Genomic DNA, 24,447 nt, shown 5'->3' on the forward strand with positions numbered 1-24,447 from the left:
GCTTGGATAATTTTCTGGTGATTTTTTTGAACTAATTCTCTACCATGATTTCTTCATTTAAATATGCCTCTAAGGTTCTATGGTATCTCATAATAAATTACATTATTTATAAAGGATTCAATGACCTTGAAAGAGAAAGCAATGACGGTGCTTTCTGAAACTAAATATAAGTAAGACACACATCACTCTGTATTTCTGAGATGACAAGATCATACATATCCACAAGTAAATGTTTAGTTTATTTGGTTTCACAAGTTTAGTACTCTTCTGTATTATGAAATATAATACATGAAGTGGGTGTGTTTGTTCTGGGGAAATATTCATCTACTTCCACAATATTCAAGAAAGTCTTTAAAGATACCCACCCCCTCCCCCACCAAAGGTATCAGGGAACAACAAAATAAATTCCATCTCTAGTCAAATAGAAATCATATTTAATGATTTAATGAATACTCCCTCATAAATTACTTAGCTAACTGGTAAATGAAGAAAGTACTGGGAATCAAATACATAAATATAACATTAAAAAGATTAAACACATACATATTTTAAAATAAAACTTACACTGAAGGAGCAAGTAATTTAAGACACTATTTTAATCTGTAATTTCATAATCTTATATTCCTGTATATCCAAAAGGCAGAAGCTCCATAAGGTGATTCCTATCTTGGTGAGAAATTGGGGGAGAACTTTATAATGTATCTTTACCAATAATCTGCCAACATATTCTCATTCTAACAGTGATGATGCTAACAGTAATGGCTATCATGGTATAACTCTGCACATATGTCATTCTAGAATTAGAAAAAGATATCCAGAACTTATATGTATTTATAGTACATATATTACCTCAGGTATCAATATACACATATGTTGAATACTAAATCCCTTCTTTCATTCATTCAGATTCTTTAGATATAATAATTCTTTGACATAAATAGTCCTGTAGTCTGTCTGTAGGGTTAGAAACATACCCATAGAGCCAGACATTATTATATGGTGGAAGTTTGAGTTTTCTGAACAAGTCTGAAGCTCTGGTTGCTTATTCTGTTCAAAAGGCACGTATTAAACATTTGGTAATTTAATTAAGTTTGATCTGGGGTCAGCACAGTAGCATGTAGTGTATCTCAGAAGTAAGTTTATGACAAAAGGAGACACATACATTTCAGAGAGCCAAAGTGACCCTCTGAAAGCGAGGTATAGTATGTATTAGAAGAACCTGGACCAAAGATCCTAGATCACTTTTGAATAGAGCCAGTTAACTAGAGAAGATGTCAAAACTCCCTGCAGGTTTTAATCCCTGATAACAGGATTAAATCTCTTGGTGATTACTTTGTTGGTACTTAGTGCTGAGGCAAAGCTGTCACACAAAGGTCAAAGGATAGAGCAGAGCCACGTCACAGATTTCATAACAGAGATAAAACAGCTGACCTCAATCGCCCCTTTTCATTCTTCACTTCCCATCCCATTTCTACAGTGTCATCAGCTCCTGTTGTTGGGGGAATGGTATTATGCAAAGAGTACTAAGCTTAGAGTTAGGAGACCAGGGTTGGGGCCTGGTTTAACTGCTTGTGACTTGTGCCCTTAGGAATGCCACTTCCCTGAGCTCCAAATGGAAATAATTGTGCACATCTTTATGGAGAGGATCTAAAAAGATTATAAATAGGAAGGTGCTTTATAAACAACAAAGCAGCCTTTCCCAAAGTGCCACCGGTGGCATGTGAAATTGTTTTAGGTGGAACATGGACAGACCTTTAATCATTTTTAATAGTTATATACCCATATAAATTTATATTAGAAAAATATGAAAACATTATACCTGTGATTTCACATATATCTTAGAATAAGACTAGAAGTTATTTTTAAAGTGACTTGAATAGTGCCTACATAATACGTGCCCAAAATATTTGTTGAATGAATATATAAATGAGTAAATGAATTTAAAGAAAAATTTTAACTAATAGTACAGGTACCATGTGACTTGAGCTGAAGTCTGGGAAATGCAGTTCTGAAGCAATAAGCAAATAGGAGGCATTTATTAGGTTTGTTGTTATCAAATATTTATTAAATAGTAACTATTTTAATAGTAACTATTTTAATCTTCAAGCTGAAAATGTCTTGCTAACTTAGGTGCAATATTTCAACAGTTTTGCAAGTATGGGAATTAATGATAAACAAATAATTTGGGGGTAAAAAGTTGACTCACCTGTGACAGAAAGGATGAATCTAATTTTCCAACAATAGCACTTAAGGAAAAATCCATAAAGTGAATCATGATTTTTTTCAAAGGGACTAAGCAAATCCACATTATTACAGTTTTAGTCAGTGGCATTATCTGAGGTTTTTTCTTGGTTTCCTTTCCTCTTCAGTTCAGATAGCAGCGTTTTTAAGTACTAGAGAACTATACTATAGGACTAGAGTAAATCTATTCTAAATATGACAATACATTTCATATAGATCCATATGACATATAGAATTAAATGTTTTGAATAAACTTGTACTTCTAAGGACACACTGTTTAAAAGTCCATATAACAGAAGCATGTATTTGCCTCATACCTGAGATTTCATTTGCTACTAACCATATGACAATTGTATTAACAAGCTCAAGAACTCTGTGCTTGGTCTCAGTTATCAATGAATGGAGACAGTCCTCCTTTTCCTCTTTAATCTTTCTCAGAAAAAAAAAAAGTTCATGGTATTCCACAATTTACTAAAGTTTACCTAAGCTTTGTATTCAGTTTAGTCTTTTCCCTAATATTCATATTTTTGATGTTACCTAGTTTTTCATGTTTATTACCTTTCAAATTTTGATCAGGCACTGACTTTGTCTGCCTGGATTTTATCTTGCTTATTCCTTTGCAAAAACGATTTTGCTCCTTTCTCAAAAAGATTCTGTTGCTACAGAGCATTGATTGCCCCAGCCGCCCCACCAGCCAAAATGCAGCCGAAATATTGTGGATATTGACTGGGTATAGAGAAAATAATTCATTTCCAGAAGTGGTTAAGAAAATACATAAGGCAAAGGGAATACACAAAGAACACTTTCAACAGAGAATGATAGTACCAAAGAATATAAATAGTTAACACTGATAATCAAGCCCAGAAAGAATGTTCTTCAAAGTAACAGTGTTTAAACCTCACAGGAGGGCATACCTCCCAAATTTAGTTCCCCGGCTCAATTTCTCAAGTTACACATCCCCAGAATGCCACTGTAAGCTATCTCTGGTTTTGCTCCATAACATCAAAACGTGAGTGCATGTGATACTGAACTGACATACAGAAAGTGATTGTGTCAAAAAAAATCTGGCATGAGTTTTAATAATGATGAGTTCTTTCTGTTTTAAACAACCATTCAGAGAGCTACTTTAATCTCTACCTGTCAAATATAACCATGTGGAAAAAAGTCAAAGTGTGAGTCTAGAGAATGAGCACCCTACCCATTGCTTTTAAAAACGTCTTCATTTAACCAAGTGGTGTTGAACCAACATGTAGAACTTTTCTGGGTAATCAGGAGATGTCTCTACCTGTCCAACAACAACAAACATTTCACTGAAAGGGAACATTTTGGTGCCAATATAGAAATAAATTCTTTCCTAAATTTGGCTTGAGTCAGAACACACATCGAATGTAACAATGAAATATGGAGACCAATGGGACAGTGTGCAAAAAGAGTAAAAATAATCTACTCAGAAAAAAATAAGAATTTTATTTTTTGATTATTACTTGATAGTCAATCCTTTTAGGCTAGTTAATGTAAGATCAAAGATGGTGGATGATAATTACAAAATATATCTTAGAAAAAAAGAGCATTTTTTCCTGTTTTAAAATAGTTATTGAAATAAATACATAAAGATAACCATTACCCCCCATAGTTGCACAGGCTTAAAATGTTTGTACATCATAGTGTATAGGTATAATGCCAGTGGAAGCCATTTTCCTTTCCAAGAATTCCTTAATACTGTGCCAAGATCTGGCAGTACATTTCTCCAGCCATGACTAAGCACTGAGGTCTTATTCTTGGCCACTAAATCTGAAACTATAAAGGGTTCATGGCTCAGATAGAAGCTTGTACCACTTCTTTAGAAAAAGTATAAATATCTTCTAGAATGTACTTCGTTACAAACTGATAGTCAAAGGAAAAAATGAATCAGTAAGGAGATACCACTTCCTGAATGGCATTATATAAGGCACATAACATCCTTCGGTGCTGTCACATAGCTTCAATATTGGGACAGTATTATATAGGGGTGATTCAGTGCAACTTTACACAGACTGTTAAAAATCTCCACTAATTATTGTTGAGTGTTTTGTGGGGTAGGAAGGTAGAGGAAGAAAGTCTGAGTTTATAGTGTTTAGAAACATTGAGGAGAGGGGGGCTTTCAAATTCACTCAACAAACTAAGTGCTTTAAAATTCTTCCAAGTAGAACTCCTGCTTAAAATGAACAGCTAATAGTAATTTATAATCAGATATGCCAATTTGTATGCAATGTCCTGAGGTTCGGAAAAAATAGTTATAAACTATTTCATTCATTAAATATGTTATTATTATCCTTTCACCCCCAGCCTGGTTAGTAAGTCCTTTTTACACAGATAATGCATAGGTAAACAATAATGAAGGTCAAATGACCACAATTCTATAATGGCGGAATCCAAATTCCTAAGGTTGTTTAATACAGTGCTTGCTTTGGCAGCACATATACATAAGGTTGTTTAATATAGACAACAGAGAGGAGGAGGCTAACTTTTACTGAGCCTCTTTTGTGTACCATCTATTTATGGTAATGCATTTAATTCTTAAACATCATTCTGAGTAGGAATTAATATTCCCACTTGAGCAGTGAGGAGATTTCAGCTCTGGAGATTAATATACCTATTCAGGACCATTTAGGTAACTGGCAGAGGTGAGTTTAAGCCCACACAAGAATGCCCGAAGCCCAGGCCTCTTTTTGCCACACCTGGCTTTCTCTCTAGTTCTCTGAGGACTGTGTTCACACAGTATTTGATATTTAGAAATCATACCTCCTAGAAAGGAATCTCAGAAATTGCAGGACATTTCTAATGCATTATTAGTAATTCTTCTACATTTAACACCCCACAGAAGATTAAAAATGTCTTTCTAAGCTGACCAAGTCATTTACTATCATGACAAACAGTTGGCTAAAGTATCAGGTTATGGACAACTTGGAGATCTCAGCGCCTGCTCCAATCACAGCCCTGACCTCTCAGTCCAGAGACCACTCATGCAAACTGAAAACATGAGAGGGGCCTGGCTTGATCTGAACTAGTAACCTGCAGTCGTGTTCATTAATTATTATTATTTTTTCTACTTTGCCTGCTTCCAAAAAGGATTTGAAGTGACTTGCTGAGAACAAAGATTGTAACAGAAAACAAATGATAAGTTTGTGAGATGTGAGGGATGGGAGGAGGTAAGATAATAAATCTATTCTAAAACTTGAGTTAACACAGATTTTATCTGGTGGGATCTGACAGGATCTTGGATTAAGTTACATACTTGGGTGGACACAGAAATACTAGTATGAAAATCTGAGAGGCTAAGAAGGTTTTAAATAATCATGTGTAAGCAAACTGTTTAGCGAACCTTTTCTTCTGAGATACTACAGAGACACATACTGGGGGAAATGGTCCCACATTCCACATCAGCAAGACAGAATTAGTAAGATTTTACTATAATAAACAAATAGTTTGTGAAGTCAGTCTCTGTCTTCCTCTCTTGACTTCATTAAAATGTCAGGCAGTATATGGAAGGAAACCTAATACACTGCTTACCTTTCTAAAAGCAGAAGTCTAGTTATAAACGTGGAAGACTTTATCCAATACTGTGAGGACTAAGGAGTTCAATGTAAATAAAATTTACATCATAATTGGTTCACAATTTTAAACCAATTTTACTGTAAAACATGTTTTATAGGAGATCTTTTCAAATAGATCATGCTTTGTCTTACACAGATATTAACCATAGTTTAATCCTTTCTAGGTAGACCAGGATCACCAAGACATGAGGCAGAGGACATCTGGCTTGAAGTCAGAGAGATCTGTGTTTGAAATTTCACCTTTCTTGGTATTATAAACTGAGAACAGGGTTTGGCTAGCTGGGCATCATTAAATAAGGTATGAGGAAGCCTTTCCTTTGTTTGGTGAACTATAGGGGGAAAAAGGGTTTGTGAAATAGCACTTTGTTTTTTTATGTGCAAAAGTGAGGTAGGTCCTGAAAAGACCAGAGGGTTTTTTTAAATGTTAAGTGCCCTAGAGCTTTTAAGGCTGTTATACCTTGATTTTTAATGACAGATAAACATTTCATGTGTTATCATGAATATTTTATTATAAATTTTCAGTTTTTCACCTCTAAATGTTTGCTTTCAATTACTTTTTCTGATTTACCGGAAGTATTTTTAGTGTATCTTGATATCAAGATTTTGATATCAAAGTTTTGAGAATGCAAAATTACAATGTCAGCCAATGGGAGGGGGGATATTTGAATTTACAGAAACAATTTTATGCTCTCTATTAGGAATCTACCTATTGTCTATAATAAAGAAGAAGAATCTGGATTTTTGAACCACTTTTATAGTGACTGAAAATCAGTTGAGTATTTAAATAAAGTAAAATAAATGTTTCTTGGACTCTTAGATAATGATTTTTTTTTTTTAAGTGCATCTCCTTAAACATCAGTGAGGAACTCAAATCTCAGGAATTTGCTAACACAGACTAAGCAGAAGATTAGGACCACTGTTTAATGTGAAATGTGTTGAAAGTACATGCCTTTATTCTCCTGAGGACATAAAAAGATATTTAGACAAGTCATTTAGGACAGGAAGAATGTTTCCAGGAAAGTGAGGCCATAATCTTTTCCTTAGTTAAGCTTTTTTTGGTAAAATGGCACGTAAAAAAGACTTGGTTTCATTTGCACAGAGATTATAAAACAGTTTAATGCCTACATCTTGTATGTGTAGCAGGTCCGTTTATATCATAAAAGCCCAGTTTTGCTGTTTCTAATTATATTTTGAATAAACTGTCAAAAATATTTTGGTTTATCAACCTAAAGAATGATTGTCTGGTCTCAGAGAGATTAGAGAATAAAATGTTTTGTGAATAGGAGTATGGAATTCATTTTCTTATCAAAGGTAGAAACATTATGCCCAGAGTGTATCTTGACAAGTATATATTAGGCATTATAAGCAACGGGTTAAAGGACCTCCTGGTCATTTGGAGAAAGACAATCCTTTTATTGTGCTGGCAAGAATGCTTTTGGTTTCCTTTGCCATGAAACCTAAATGCCAGTGGAGGTTTGAGCAGAGTTGAAAGAGCTTTATACAATATACTCTTTAAGAGAATAATATATACCTGTAAGAGGAATTTTTATTTCCTAAGGAGATGAAAAATTACGTTTCTTCATCATATGTGGGGAATGTACATTATTATCTCCTCCTGCTCGGATATAAATTTTTCTATCTACTTTAAACATTCTGCATATTTCTTGCCTAGTGAGTCAATTCTACCAATTGTGAGGGGGAAAAAGAAGCTCAGAAGACCCCTACTAATTTCTTCTAAATTGAATGGTAGTTTCATGGAGAAGTTTTCATTGAATTTATGTGATCAGATTGTGTTAAGTAGAACCAGACTATGGGGTTAAACATTTCCATATGTTATAAAGGCCCAGAACGTTTCCTGAAAGGAGACTCCATTCTGAACTCAGATGTTACCTGCTGCTTCCAGAAATGGCTGCAACTCCACCCCAATTTTACCCTCTCGCCAGCTCTATGTGTCACTGTCAGCATACGGGAGAGATGCAGTCCCCGGGCACTTCCTGCTGCCTGGGAGGACCCCTACCTCTGCCACACTGCTGGTTTCCAGCAACCACCATATTTTTTTTTTCTCCCATCATTGCCACTTGCCTTCATTCTCTGTGTATGAATGAAGAATTAGGTACATGCAAGGAAGGAAGGCAAAGTTAACAAAATTCTGGAAATCTGATTCTTGGGTTAGAGCCACCCTGAGCCCTAGTGGGATCTACAAATGCTTCACAACTCACCCCTTGACGATACGACATTTTGGTGACTACAACCATCCCCTCTTCATTTTATGCTCCAGAAGTTTGTGAGACCTCAATGAGTCATGAAGAATCCAAAGTGATGATAAAAAAAATAATAATTGATATCTGAACAAAGGTTAGTATTTGACAATGGATAAAGATTGGTATACCTTCCCTTCCTCGGGGCTTTGTTGACAAGAACTGTGAACGTCGTCTTCTCTTACTAATTTTCCAGGCCAGGAAGTCAGTCCTTTGATTTGGCCCCAGACCAAGTCGCCAACGTTGAACGTCCTTGGCCTATAATGTATCAACTCATTTGAAGAGGGGGAGTCTGGATTCCTTAGGTCATCTTCACTACTAATGCTTTTAGCGTCTGAAGGGCTAGGTACACACCCGTTAATGCTTTTGGCATTAAAGTCTCCATTGTAATGGATGTAGTCTTTGACCAGAGAACTTTCCAAACTATTTGAGGAGCTCGGAGATTGCTCCTCTAGGACCAGGTCTTGCTTTGTGGTGCTCAGCAGCTCTCCAAAGCCCCGACTCTGTCGAGGTCTGTTCCCATTGATGTGTGTACATCTTTCCACAGTGTTCTCTAGTCTCTCCTTAAAACTCATCATAGTTCTTTTGTAGTTATTATACCTGAAATTTTCCTCCAGAATTTTATCCCCTTGACAGTTTCTTGATGGTAACAGTATTGGGTGCTGTTCCCCAGGCAGAAATGGCAGTGTGGAGACATTGTTGAGTCTTTCGTGACAAGGACTATTGTGGATATGGTCTGGATGATCTAAAAATTCCTCACACTTCCACCTGTTTCGCTCCCCTCCAGGGCTTTGCTCCCCATCCCACTGTTTTTTAGATGTGTGGCAACTTGCCGACTTGAAATATTCAAACCCATCTCCTTCGTTTGAGTTTTTCCCATGGTCCAGATTGCTGGGCAGCCGAGCCCCTCTTACACTTCTCAGCCTACCATCATGATCAACACTGCCCATGTTTCGTCCATGAATGACCGCACTGACAGCACTGGGGAGACTTAATGGGTCACCAATTGAAGCAGTGAAGGCACTCATGGCACTCAGAGCTGGAATGGGGCTGATCTGAGTTGTACTGTTGACTGCAGTGGTGATGACAACCTGCATTCCTTTGCTGGCTGCATCAACAACTGCTTTGTAAATAGCATCTATGGAAGCATCACCTTGGCCACCCACAATGAGGCCATCCTTCACCTGTTGACCAAGAGATGGGTCAATCCGCGATTGCAACTCACAAGATGTATCTTGGAAAGGTGGAAGTGTAGTGTTTGGATTTTCGGGAAGTGCTGTGAGCCCCGGCTGAGTGCTTATTCTTTTGTTTAGGAGAGCTGCATCTTCCTGCATTCTCACCTTAAAGAAATAGACAGGAAGCAGTGAGAGAGAGAGAAAAAAATATTCAAGTCCTTAAAGAGAAAGACCATAATTTTAAGATTTACCAGAAGACAAACAAATATAACAAGGAAGGCAATATAAAGAAAGAACAAGACTCAAAAATGAAATTAAAAGTCACTCTGTATAGAAAGCCTTATGTCTTGATTATATTTGGGTACTGTTTCTTTGATTAAAACATGTAACAGGTTTTTTTTAAAAAATCATCATTACTAAACACTCTCTAGGAAAACTAAAGTTGAGGTGGTTGGATACAAAATGTTTCCAGGTGGGCTTCCCTGGTGGCGCAGTGGTTGAGAGTCCGCCTGCCGATGCAGGGGACACGGGTTCGTGCCCCGGTCCGGGAAGATCCCACATGCCGCGGAGCGGCTGGACCCGTGAGCCATGGCCGCTGAGTCTGCGCGTCCGGAGCCTGTGCTCCGCAACAGGAGGGGCCACAACAGTGAGAGGCCCGCGTACCGCAAAAAAAAAAAAAAAAAAAAAACCAAAATGTTTCCAGGTGATGACTCCATGTTTTCAGTGTCATTACAGGTTTTGCAACTTGGAATTCAAAGAGAGAAACAAATCTGTCATCAGCACAGCTCAAATTAAAAAGGAAAGCAGATTTAAAAATGATTTCTAACTCACTGATATTTCTACTGATCTAAGTGAAATATAAGATAAAACAAAACAAAATACATATACCCCTTTCTTAACAATAAACTATTTCTGATATGACACTAAATTTTTGAAGTCTTTAAATAGGGTAGTAATGCCTACTCTTGAACCTTACCAGGCCACTGCCTGAGGGACACCCCCATGCTGCCAACAGTGACAATGGCTTGCTACAGAGGTGATGCTTAATTGGGAAGTGGTGAAGGGAGGGAATGCCCGCCAGGGAAGAATATCAATACTCAGGACAGGAATGATGAGTGCAATTTGAAAAAGTCCACAGGTTATTCTAATTTCACCAACCTCAGCTAAGAATTGCTGCTATAGACCCTTGATACTTTGGATTTTTCCCCCACAGTGATCACTCCCTTCCTGTCTTTATATCCTTTCCTATTAAACCAGAACCTGGGATCTATCAGCACACAACTACACTCATGCCATTCTCCCCTTGTCTACACCTACCAGATAAAATCCCAATCTTGGATCAATTTAACTCCCTACCTTATATATCTATATGTACAGTGAGGATGCTGAGTATCTATCCACAGGAACTTATGGCTTCCAACCACAGCTGGGGGCTTACGTTCCCATCAATCCTATGATTCTCTGGTTAGGTATCACTCCCTCTCACAACTATTCAGGTATTTATCCACCTCCTCAAGCCAGCTGCTGTACCATATCCCACAGTATTCTTAGGAAATGACCTTACTTAGAGATAATGAAGTTCACAGGTTAAGAATTCTCATAATTCTTATACTCTGCTATTCCCTGCCTTCCGGCAGCACACACTTCTCTGCAGTATATGTGTCCCTGATCCTGTCCTGCTTCCCAGTGTAAGAGGAGCCCCTTCTACTCTCTGAGAGTCGTCCTCCATTCATGTTGTGGATCCCAAGCCTCTCCTCAGGGATCTTGCCTTATCTGTTACCCCTTTTCTTCTTTATGTTCAATCTCTTCCACTTTTTTTGGTCTCTTTCCTTTAGCATTCACCTATGTGCGTGGCTTCCGTATTTTACAAGTTTGCATTCAACCTACACCCGCCTTGGGGCACTACCTTGTTTCTCGTATGTTCTTCATAGTTAAGTTTTTGAAAGTTTTTGAAAGAGTAATCCATACTCTTTCTTTTCTCATCCTTACATTCATTGCAGTCTGGTTCCTGCTCCCACAACTCCACCAAAACTGCATTCCACCAAGTCACTGGGGATGCTCTTACTGCTAAATCTAATGGAGTCCCTTCAGGCTTTATCTACCTACTTACTCAGTGACACGTCCTCTTTCCTTCTAAATTCTTTTATTATATAAGACATATATGAACATTTTCTCATTGTCAGAAAAGAGAAAAGCTTTCATCACTTCCCCACCCAAATCTGTACTTCTGCATGCCACTCTGATGCCATTTCTTTCTCAGAAGTAATCAATGTTCTAGTGCATCCTTGCAGACTTGTTTTTAATACCTTAAGGTGTGTAGGTGTATATCTAGTCAACCTTCTTTCTTCCATTCCTTCCTTTCTTACTGCCTTCTTTCTTTCTTTCACATAAATGGTATTGTATTTTAGTATTGTTCTATAATACTACAGTATTGGAGCTCTGTAATCTTGTGGATCTTCTATATCAGATTATATAAATCTACCTAATCTTGTAAACTACTAGATAGATGGATATAGCATAACATATTTTACTATTTCCCTCCTGATGGTTGCTTAAGTGGTTTCTAATTTTTGACGCCATAAATCAAGTTGTAATGAACATTCTAGACTGTGCCCTTTTGTTCACATTTGAAGATTTCTCTAAAATAGATACATAAAAGTTGAACTTCTGGGTCAAAGGAGGTGTGTGTATATATGTATAAGTATACATATTTTATATGTATATAAATATATGTATATATATGTACATATTTTATATATATAAATATATATATATTTTATATATATATATATTTTTACCCTCCAAAAGGACTATATCAGCATACAATCAGACAAACATATATCTGAAAGAATCCATTTTCCCATGCCTCTGTCAGCAAGGGATATCATCAATCTGATGAACATAGTAATGTTGTAATTTATATAACTCTGATTATTCTTTTCATGTTTATTACTAATTATTATTTAATTTTCTCTGAATTGTCTGTTCATTTCTATTGCTCATTTTTCAAATCAATTATCTTTTTTCTTCCTAATTTGTAGGGGCTTTAAAAATATTATGAATGGGAATTATTTGCTATTATTATGCAAGTATTTTCTGCCAGGTTGCCACCTGTCTTGAACTTTGTTTAGAATACCTTTGGTCATACAGATTTTAAAGTTTTATGTATTCAATTCTGTTACCTCTTTTCTTTTTGACTTCTTGGTTTTGTGTCTTGCTGAAAGAGGCTTCTCTACCCCAAGATTATTTTAAAATCTTCTATATTTTTTTCATGTATTTATTTAGTGTTACTCTTTCCATCCAGCTCCTTAATCTACCATGAATTTATTCAGTTTGTAGAACTAAAAGAAGACCATGTGGCTGAAGCCGGGCAGGGAGTGGTGAGAGCTGGGGCTGGAGAGTGAGGCAGGGTAAGCATGTTAAGGATATGGATTTTAATCATGGGAGCGATGGGAAACCACAAAAGGGTTTAACAGGGTAACATGATCAGTTTTTACTAACAGCTCCAAAAGGACCAGTGATATGCTTCAGACAAAATAAAATGCTTCACACAAAAAACTGTAATGTTTAACAATATTCATTATTGAGAAATAATAGTAAGTAAAGGTGAAAAGGTACATAACTACCTTCTTTCGTCTCTTCCCCCCCAATTAAGTAAAACAAATAGTAAATATTGTTTTCTACTAAAGTAACCCAGGGAAGGAGAGTACCTGAAAGTTCTGAAACAGACAAGCCATGGGGTTATTGTTAGCTGGGCAAGGAATTGTGGACTGTCCTTGAAAAGCCTGGAGATTCTGGTACCCCTGAAGAATCTGCTGCTGTTGCTGAGTTGGAGGAAACATCTGATTGTTGTTTAACAGCGACTGTAGATGAGTCAGTTGATGGTTATTCAAAGTACTGTTTATTGAGGACATGTCACCTATAGTTTGAAAAACATAAAATATAAGTCAATGTGATTCTTTGGAGGTCCTATGCCTATCTTTGTTGAGGATTCCTAAAACAAAAACTAAAAACTAGACTTACATGGTAATTCTTTTTTCTTTTTCTCCTCAAAGTCTTACTAAGTGGTAAGGAAAGAGTAGTTTTATTATTTAATTTCATCTTTCACAATTAGTGTTTTGATTTTGTATCACGGAGAGACAAGTTAAGTCTTTGGTCTATCTACTAGCCAATCCTTATATATTGATTTTCATTGTTATAGAATTCCTTGAAACCATTTTTGTTAGAGCAACTACAATTAAAAGTTAAAATTAGTCCTAACTGCTTTAGCAAGCATAAGTATTTGACAAGATAGTTAAAACAAGTGGGTCTGATCAGGCCTGTTTACAAAATTTAGTTCTCAAGCCACAGTCATCAATAAATACCATCAAATAAAATCAGATTTGGTCTAGAAATATGTATTTTGTTTTGTTTTAATGTGTATTTTTTATACAAAATATGTATTTTGTATTTTGGTTACTTAAAACTAAAATTGTAAAGAAAGCTAATAATACAAAAGGATTCATTGTCACAGTCATTAAAAATAAATATTATATAATCAGATAGGATTAGTTAATAACTACATTTATATTCAAAATTCAAAATTAACTTGTTTTGAAATTACACTGAAATTATTTTGAGGATAACGTCACAGAAATTGCCCTATAGCTTGAAATCTGTAAATCTGTAATGCTTTGTAGGTTACTTAACTACATTGATTTGACCGCCAAATAGAACTAATTAAACTTTTTTGTAAAGGTGTCCATGAAATCTGGAAACATATTTTTTTAAGACACTGAAGATACCCTTGACAATATCATGTATATTTGCCTATGTTTCCAGACTTTATGGACATCATCTCTATACTTTATATTACAATTACTCACATCAAACAGCTGAACATACTTGACATTATTTTCTAAATTTTTTGAGATAAGACAATCTACATAAAGGATTTTGTTTTTAAGCCACAAAGTTCTAAAGAATAATACTGCTTGAGAAAACCTAGCAGTAGCTATTGGGGCCTTCTGTTTCCTTGAACTTGGGCAAACTTTAACTCTGAATGTTATTATGCCTTGCTTCTTATTTTGCTGGATAAGCATTTAGTTTTGTTTATTTAGGGATCACATGGAAAAACACTTCCTCAAACCGTTTTCATCCACAGTGCAGCTGCTCATACTAACCCTGTGATGCCACACCAACTAAAATTCAAATAAATGTTATTTTTAAGGTGCACCTGTGCTTTAAGTATTTGAAAAATAAGACTCTACTTGGCTTAAGAGAATGATGGGTAGGTTAGGTTTAGGTGGCATCAGAATTAGAAGAGAAAGCAGATTAAAATGATATTTAGTATTGCTAGAATAGGGGGAAAAGGGAAGAAGTCATTTTCATGTTTGTATAACTATGGTTGTGTGTGGGTGTTATTATATTTAGTTCCTTAAGCAAGCTGTGACATAACAAAAACATTTTTAAAAATAGTGTGACAAAATGGAGTTTTTTTAAAAAGGAGAAAATGAATTAGAAAAACGTTTCTTTTGTAAAAATTTGTGAAAAAATTTAACTTACCAAGCAGACCTGTCCCCAGTAGAGGGTTAAGTAGCTGTGGCACCACAGAGTTACTGTTCAGTTTAGCTGGACCAGGTGTATTCCCAGCATTATTAGATATATTCAGCAATGTTTCTGCCATTGACACCACTGCTGTCCCACCAAGTGTTGAGACAGTCAGTGCTGCCACTGCTGATGATGTAGTGGTTGTGGTAGTGGTTGCCTGGGAAGAAGTTGCTATGGAAACCTCTGGATGATTAGCGGTGTTGGCCGATGCCGAGTTCAGGACACCTCCCAACAGCTGGGGATTCAAGGCCATTAATCCTGAGGCCCCAGTGACAGCTGGGAGGAACAGGGGGTTAAAAGTAGTGTCACTGCCTGCAAAGCTTGGTAAAGGGTTCCCCAGGGGGCTGGTTAAAAGGGTCTCAGCTCGGCTGTTCTCTGACTGATTGCTTGGCAAATGGTCTGGTGGGGCTGTCATCTGTGTTAATGAGGGTAAAGGGGTATTTTGCTGTTGCAAAAGATCTGAGATGGTCAGATTGAAAGATGGCAGGGGAAGCATGGCAGCTGCGTGGGCTTGGTTCTGAAGCAGGGCTGCTAAGAGTTGAAAGTGAACAGGCTGCAATACCTGCCCATCCATGTCACTGGAGAGAAAAGCTAAAGCAGCGTTTACATTCGGGTTGAGAAAACCTAAAGGGTGGAGGTTGATCTCAGACTTGCCTTCTCCTGCTGAAGGCTGGAGGATATTTAATAGATTCTGGTTTAGGAGATGCTGTTGATTCACTGGCAAAGAGATAGGTAGAGAACTGAGGAGGCTGGGGTTCAAGGGGTGTGGAAGATGGTTGTTTGAAGTGCTGTTGGATGGAAAATGAAGTGCGTGCTCCTGGCCAACAAAAGGAAAATCACTCCCAATGGGCAGCTGACTCTGCAGTGGGTTTCCAGCTGCGGTGGTGACTATGACGCCGTCTTGAAGGACAGATGTTGTCTTTGTGATGGCAGGGTGGTTGGTGCCAGCTATGGCTATGGAGGATGATGGTCCTGAACCGCCTAAAATAAAGGGAAAAAAACCCACTTATTAATTATGGATGTTAAGGAAGACAACTCTATAAAAATACATCAAGATACATTTCAAATAATATGTTACATGTCCTCTGTAGATTCTAGCCAGACAAACTGTAATTAGAGATGATTTGACATGTTAATGAAACTAGTTTGACTTCATACTTCTTGACTTACTTTGAACATGAATATATTGAAGAAGCTTAGTACTTTAAGCAATACCTGTTTCTAACTATCAAATATTTTGTTTTTCACAACCAGACAAGGTGAAAATGGAGGAAGTTGTGCTGTAGTCCATTCAATTGGGTAGATAAAAGTAACAATGCTTCATTTTTCAAAATATATTTTTACATTTAAAAAAAAGTTTTTGTTCTATATTTATAATACCAGTACTTTCTTTTAGTGGAAAAAACCCCCCCACATAGAATATGCATGAGAATACAAAACAGAAAATAAAAAGTACCTATGTAGATAACTATTAATATTTTAGTGTATAGTTTTCTGGGCTTTTCCCACCTATATATATATACATATGCAGAAATATATATACATGTTACATATATTTTTTAACAAGAATGGAATCATATTGTTTTGCAGCTTTTTTTCATTTATCAATATATTGTGAATATCCTTTCATGTTAACTATAGATCCATTTTACTAGTATCATGTATGGATATACATAATTGATTCAATCCATTGTTGTGGATATTTCGATTGTTTACAATCTTTTACTATTTCAAGCAATGCTATGCTAAACATTCTTATTAACTCATCTTTGCCAATATGCTCAATTATTTTCTAAGGGAAAATGCTTAAAAGTGGAATTCCAGGGACAAAACGTTTACATATTTTTAAAGCTCTGGATAGACATTGTCAGACTGCCTCCAGTGAAGCTGATCAATATATATTCAATTTATATTTCTATAAACAATGTAGGCAGCGCTCATTTTTCTCACCAACACTGTGTTTTATCATTATTTTTAGATCTTTGTCATTCTAATAGCATAAACATACTTTATACTCATGATTCCTTAAATCAGACCAGTCTTCACCCAAATAGCATTCTTTTTTTTTTTTTCCAAATAGCATTCTTAACCTTGAAAGTCTTATGTATGCTAAAGATGTATATATTAAAGTATACTAAAGTAATGTATATTAAATTCAGGGAACTTAATAATAAAATTTCAGTTGTGTATTATAATTGTTTTAGTTGTTATCAATCCAAGCTACACAAAATAATTACCTAGAGAACTTAAAAACAAACAAACCAATGTCTGGACCCTATCCAAGACCAGCTGAAAACTCATCTCTTGGGGTACAGCCTGGGCAGTAGTATTGTTTGAAATCACCCCTGGTGATCCAGATGCACAAGGGGTGGGGTGGGGAGGGTGAGAATCACATTCTGTTGAAGGAACCTACAATCATTTTTTTGAAAAATGTCTTACCCTAAAGAAATGCATTGTTTCATTTAATACATGCATTTGGCAAATATTATAAGCACATACACTTAATTTATTAAAATATTAAACATGTATATGTTATTATGAACAATACCAGTGTTACTGAAAATCTAAAATAATTCAAACACTTTACTGCTGTGCTACATGTCATCATAACAAACTTTATATTTGACCACGTTACCATTGAGGCCTTGTTCAAATACACAGAAATGATTCCATAGTTGTAATAGTAGTACAGATATAACTATATATTATTCTTGTTTCCTCCTATCAGACTACCAAAATAATTTTTCCTTTCTGACATAAAAACTCCGTACTAATATTTTAAACCATGTAGCATATGGATTGATCATATTTATTGATCCAATAAAGTTCGGCATTTATATTTTGATTTTTTCATCATTATATATAACACACAAATGGACATCTTCCTGCATATGAAACCTTCCTACCTTTGAATTTTTCCTAAGGAAACTCATTGGCATGATTGTTGTGAGACTCAAAAATAGGTAAGTGAAAGGCTTGCAATGTGTAAAAGTATACAAATAAAAGGAGTTACCATTGTCATCATTATTATTGACATTAGTAGCTGCAGTTAGTTGTGATGACATGGTAATAGTAGTAAGTATAAATCAGCATATCCAACATATATATCTCTATAGCACGACTTTGCAATTTTTCCTAGCTGTTGTGGTCTTTTTTTTTTTTTTAAGCTCTGTTTCATTTAAAGGAGACAAAATGCCGAAGTAGGCATATGGTATACAATTTTTTAAATATTAATTCAGATTTGTAATAAAACAATCAACACCTTAAACATTTCATTGCTTCTTAAATCTTTCTGCTATTTCCGTTAAATAGATATGTGCCTTATTTGCGTTTGGAATCCATCTTTTTAAACAAGCTAATAAAAACTCTTATTTACTAGTAATCACTATCTATGGCTTTTTCCCCTATCTGTTAAATAATAACGGCATATTTAAATGTACAGATCACCCATTCCTTTAACCACAGTCAGAGTACATTTTCAAAATACTCTAGTGTGTATATGACAAGGCTTTGTAGATGAAGGATTTCTGTAGAGGTTATTATTCTTTTATCTTTATTTTGTAAGAGAGAAACATCCACATTGAGGATTCATGAAAGTAGTCATTTGGGGACATTATTCTAAAAATTCTCCATCTAAATATTCTTGAGGAATGACAATAAAGAAAATATAGCTACTTTGGGTATATTTTTGCATTACAAACAAGAAGCAGGTGAATACCACAAGCTTCTTAAGGCTAATATGCGGATCAGGCATATTTTTTATTTTCTCTAATTTTCAACACACCAATTCAACAATCAAATACACTCTACTGAACAAAAGGGTAGAAATGGTGATACAAACAAATAAACAACAACAATACAACACGCTGCCCTTTCTTTAAGGAACTCAGAGTTTAGGCAATGTGATAAACACACAGATCTCTCTGTCTCTCTCAAATATACATTTTTTGAGAGCTTATTACAAACCAGGAAAATTTAAAGCTCTTTTCACGTATCTAGTATAACTACAAGGCAATAAGCCAGGAACAATAGCAGGTATATAACAAGGGGACAATTGTAAAACTGAAGGTGTCAGGAAAAACTAAGCAAGCGGTAACATTTGATCTGGGATTTGAGAGTGGAAAAGGAGATAGAAAAGGCTTCTAAGTAGAAGCAAAGTAATTTTTTAAAAAGGCAAGGAGATAATAAAATGTATGGAGGGTAATAGAGTCCTATGTATCCTCAGAACAAAGAAATATGACTGAAAATATTGTATGGTGCTTTCCTACACACCCAAGCCCTCCCACCCATGGTTAAACCTGCTGCCTTAGATAAGCAGTGAAGAAATTTAAAATCATCTTTCTAAACCATTAAAGGCAAGGATCACTTCTTATTTCCCTCCGTATTTCCAAGACCTAAGAGTCTCTGGCACGTGGTTAGCATTCAAAAAGTGTTGGTTGAATCAATCTATTAAGATCGTAAAACTTGCATTCAACTTCTAGGAATCAGATCACTTGATGCTGTGTGTGTGTGTGGCAAGTGTGTATGTGGAGGAGAGAATACCACCCATTTGTGGAGAAAAGTGAAAACTGACTCTGTAGGGTATGATTGGTCCAATGCCAGGAGATAAGGGATGCTGGAAAGGAGATGGCTGAAAGATGTTAAGTTACTTTAGAAGACTCCCAAGTGTGCTGGGGAGTTAAAATAATCTTATGGAGGAAGACGTCCATCCCAAAGTACTCTGAATTCTTAAAGTCAACTCATTAATGCTTGGGGTCATTGAAAGAAGATCCTGAATTTTTATAGCAGGAGGGAAACTGGAAATTGCTTATTTCTGAAGCACTTAATCTTGAACAGGCATTCTCTGGTGAACTTACTTCATAGTTCTGCATAAAAACCTGTGGTCTGTTGAAGCATGTGGGGAAAAAGTTTTCTTAAAGCTGAGTTTTCTTTTGGCAGCTAAGATGTTTTGAGCTTAATCTAATGAGGGAGAGAGTTTTTTTAAAAGAGTTTTTAAAATAGCAAACTATTCACTAAACATTTAGCAGTTAAATAACTAAAAGGCAGCTGGGAGCCTCGAACAAGTTAGTAAGCTGGAGAAGTCCTTTAATTAGAAAAAATTATTATTTCACACCAGCCAGCAGCACCATGAACTGGCATAACTTCTTTTTCTCATTGTTTCTGTTACTTTTAAAGAAGTAGGAAATAAGACTGGAAAGCCATCCAAATAAACTTTCCTGGTGTGAGATCACATGCCTAGACACCCAATCAGACACTGAGATAGTCCAGTACAATTAGGAAACAACAGTGGTAGCTTTTTCCAGTGGGATAGATTTCCAGATATAAACAGTATTCTTTGCACACACATATAATTTATGATGTGTGTGTGTGTGTCTGTATGTGTGTGTGTATACAGAAATAGCATCAGTAATTTTTTTAAGGATTTTTTAAAGGATGTTTTCCTATTACTAACAATTTCATTCTTGAGGTGTTTTATTTGCCTCATTTTTTAAACACTGCTTTTCAAAACAAAGGTAATGTCTACTTCTTTAGAGTTATTTCTCTTCTTCGTCACCAATATTCTTTGAGAAGAGTCATTGTTCATATCATGCTAAACTCTCTCATGGTTAGTCCTTAAGTATTAATAATATTGTTGTACATGTCTTTGTATGTGTACAAGAGAGGGCATAAAGCTCGTTTTAAAATGTCATTTTACCAGTTTGATCTATAGCTTCAATTTTGAATAAATACTACTTAATGCTAGAAAACTTTTTCTTAATTGATATGCCCAAATACTGGTTTTTATCCATAAATTCAAGAACCTAAGAAATACATCATATGGAACATACTCCTTCACTATTTGACCTTTATCATTTGCTTTGGCCAGTGTACTTTAATTGCAAACAGGGTCAATGATAATCCTTAATAAAAACGAATGCTTCTAGAAACAAGAGAAAATATCATGCCCTAGTGAGTCTAATAAATATAATTCACTTTTCAATCCCATGGAAATAGTAAAATTTTCTCTTCTATATTTAAAGGATTTAAAAAATTGAAAGATAACTTTTATGAGGTCTAGATCTTCCAACAAGATATTATTTTCCCAAGCCTTAGTAATGATAAGGTAATATGTATTTACAAAAATATACCAAACTCTATCTTTGTGTTTTGGATCCTGATGTAAATTCCTAGCATTCCTTTACCAGAAGTAGGCAGGAAGCCCTAGGGACTAGTGTCTATTTGTTCTCCATAAGGAAGGGAGGGAGGGACCCAAAACCAACACAACTTAGGAGAAAAGGAAGAGGGGAAAGGAATCAGTGGCAGTATCTGAGGAAATAGTCTCCACCCTCAACAGGGCCAACCTCTTAGGGAAGAGGAAAGAACAGTGGAAGGACTGTAGCTTGAATCTTGGAATATGAGGTCTGAGTGATTATGACCGTGTTGAGGAGGCGAGGCCAGTCTTCGGGTGGTAATGGGGTCAGACAAAAAAAAGGGTGTTTTACTACTGATCACGTCTGCTTCCTTTATTAATACATAGAATTACTCTGAAAACTGTTGAAATGAAAAAAATTGCTTGAGATTTTTCACTGTTTCTCAAGTAACAAAGATTTTTGGTTTTTTTTTTACAAATGCTTTTTATCATATTTTTCTTAATATTTATTGTAAAGAAGCAAATGCTGAGAGAAGAGGTTAAGTCTCTTGCTTGGTAGGATTTCTGTTCTCTCAAAATGCTAGAATAAAAGTTAAAATGCTCCATCCATCAATATACCAACTGGAAGTTTATCTCATTTTGTTTAATGAGCAGAGCAAGTAGAGATTCTAGATTATGAATAGTTAACTTTGTATCCTTCCATTGTGACTATTTTATTTTCAGTGTTAAACAGTGCAGAGCACATACTAGGTATTCAATAAATATTTGCTGAGTTAATTACCTCATGAATATTCTAAGACAGTGCTTAGACCTATTTAAGACTGTAAAATCGATTTAGTATGCCCCCAAACCAGTATATTTTGATAAATGAAATAGAAAAGAAAAAAAAAAGAGTACATTGCATAACTGGGATATTATTTTGTGGAAACTGTGTCTGTTAACTTATACATGTGAGTGCTGGGTCATGTTCTGCTGGTGAGTGATGAAATCATTTCAGTAGATCATGACTGTCGTAAAAAAAAGAAATAGAATAAGACAGGATAAGATAGAATGGGATCTAAAATGTCAGAGTGCATCACACAGAGTGTTTTTTTCAGGAAACTTCTGTTGTACATTCAAAACATATCTCTAGTTAAATGGAATGCAAGTTAATTTCTTGCCGTGGTTAAAAGTAAAAATAAGTTTGAAAAACACTGCTTTAGGATCAGGCCTCTCAGTTGCTCAACTCCGTGGGGGATGGTCTATGGAGTTGTGTTCCAGGAAGCATGTTTATCAGACTCTAAAGTGAGAGGTATCCCTGTGGAGTCGTGCAGCACAGGAGCTCCGCTCTGGGGCATTTGTGATAAATACTACTCTTTCTTATACCCGTACCCATGGGTCTTGGATAGATATTTAGAATTTCCCTGGACTAGCTCCTACCCCAGGAGTATCTCAGCAACTCCTTCAGACTTCTGTTTGTCTAGTTCCACTCCTAATCTGTAAAAAGGTGAGTTGTTACTTTGACTTTGCAAGAAGTATAATTCTTAGAAAATAATTTTTACTCTACTCTTTGCTTTGTTAGCATTAATGTTGTTTGATATAAGTTCCTCAAAGGTAGGAAGTTTATGATTTGATTTATTTAGTACTCCATGCACATGGAAATGAAATTTATTTTGATGACATAGGAAAATGTTTAAGAATTATTTTTAATGAGTCAAGTCTTTGTAGAGTTGACATTACTGCCTAGAATTTAGGTACTTTTAGAAGCTGCTTCAATGTTCTTAGACCACTTGATTTTAGTAAATAATAGCTTAGGCATCCCCTTGAGAACTGAAGGATTTCTAGTGATTTTAGAAGTGAGCTTAGTGTGTTGCAATAGAATAAAATTCCCCCAATTTGCACACTGGGACAATTTATTTCCTGAAAGGTACAAAATAGATCATTGAATCAGTAAACATATCACACCACTCTGAGTTGTTATCACCTTTGATTACATAGACTCAGTGTCTAAATTTGAACATATTTTAACTCCTCTTTTTGTACACAAGGAAACATTAAACCTGGAATATGTAAACAAAGCAAGTGGTGTAACCCTGATTTTAGGAAACCTTCTTAAACAGCAAGACACTGCCTGTTGTAAAAATAACTTACAGCAAAGAAGAAATGGCTCATTTTGCAAAAATTTAACTAAAAGAATAGACATAGATTTTTATCACATAATGAAGATTTTAATATAGTTTTGGTATTTGGTTAAAAAACAAGAGCAGAGGGCAAGTTTCAACCTAGAAGCCTATGCATCAATCAGGTGAGGCGTAAAATCTAGGCATTTAAAAACTTGGGTGGAAATACTCTCAATAGCAATTATTATTAATTCAGTCACAACCTTAAAGGAGTCTCTGCCTTTTTTCATTCTCCATAAGTCTATAAAAGACTAGAGGCTTATTTCCACACAAACGTCCCATATCCTGAGACAGCTAACATAGAACAATCCATCCTGGAGTATTTTTATCCCATAATCTTTTTGCAACTATAACCTCAAATGAAGGAAATGACAATTTCCCTTTATTTTCTTTACTGGCATGCTCTGAGAATAAATACATAAATAGAACAAAAAACCAAGCTTGCACTTTGCAATATTTTATCCAAAGCATTCTTTTGTGATCTCTAATTTTCTTATACCTACCATATTAGTGGCTGCACTGAGTTTCAATCAAATGTATTTTGTGCTGAAAAAAACCACTTTCTTTTCCAGAGTTAAAAAAAAAAAAATATATATATATATATAAATATTCATGAGCAAATATTTATTCATAGGTTTATTTATATTCTTGTTAGTCAATGTATATCTTTAAGAGTTAAGGCAAATAAATGATTGAATTGTTTTCTCTTTTGGTACAAACTCATACTCTGCCCTTTCACAGGACTACATTTTCATGTGTTTTAGAAGAGTTGATTAAATGTTTTTTATTAGAAAACAAAGTGAGAATATAAAAGGCATTTTAAAGTGAAAAAGTTATATTTAATGACTTTATCATATTGGAGGGAGGTAAGGTTCAGTTATTAAGTTGGTTAGCAGAATAATCTAAATCTTTTTGCTTCTTTGAAAATTGTGAAAACCCACAGGGCCATGGAAGGATGGGTTGTCATGTGGACACTGACAGGGCTGGGTCCTCGGCAGAGGCCCAGGTTACTGGCATGTGTGTTTTTGTTCTATGGTAAACAGGCGGGCAGCAGTCAGAGGCCCAAAGAGGCATGGACTTGATGAAATTTGTCAGTCAGGGGTACTGGATTTTGAATTCCTCCCTAAACCAAAACACCACAGGACACGTGCTGGAACCACTTAAGTGTTGAAACTTATCTCACTTCATAAACTGAAAGTTGCTTTAAATGTACACGAGTGATGGATTTCAGAACATACCTGCATTCAGCAGTTTGAGTGTTTGGATTGAGAATCAGGAACTGATTGGGGTTTGGTTGCCAGA

At 35.6% G+C, this 24,447-nt stretch overlaps 1 protein-coding gene across 18 annotated transcripts in view; it reads right to left on the reverse strand.

Annotated features, from left to right (window-relative positions):
* The window catches only part of MBD5 (methyl-CpG binding domain protein 5), a 403,659-nt gene that overhangs the window by 14,796 nt on the left and 364,416 nt on the right, over positions 1–24,447 (reverse strand). For 17 of the 18 annotated variants that reach the window (XM_067742013.1, XM_067742007.1, XM_067741998.1 and 14 more), the window contains 3 exons: positions 14,812–15,837; positions 12,978–13,186; positions 8,224–9,432 (listed from right to left, as the gene is read on the reverse strand). In XM_067742013.1, the coding sequence (XP_067598114.1) occupies positions 8,224–9,432; positions 12,978–13,186; positions 14,812–15,837 (2,444 nt within the window). The remainder of the gene's footprint in view (positions 1–8,223; positions 9,433–12,977; positions 13,187–14,811; positions 15,838–24,447) is intronic. The other variant, XM_067742015.1, reaches the window with a different exon arrangement.

The sequence above is a fragment of the Pseudorca crassidens genome, chromosome 6 (assembly GCF_039906515.1).
Source record: "Pseudorca crassidens isolate mPseCra1 chromosome 6, mPseCra1.hap1, whole genome shotgun sequence".
Classification (NCBI taxonomy): Eukaryota; Metazoa; Chordata; class Mammalia; order Artiodactyla; family Delphinidae; genus Pseudorca; species Pseudorca crassidens.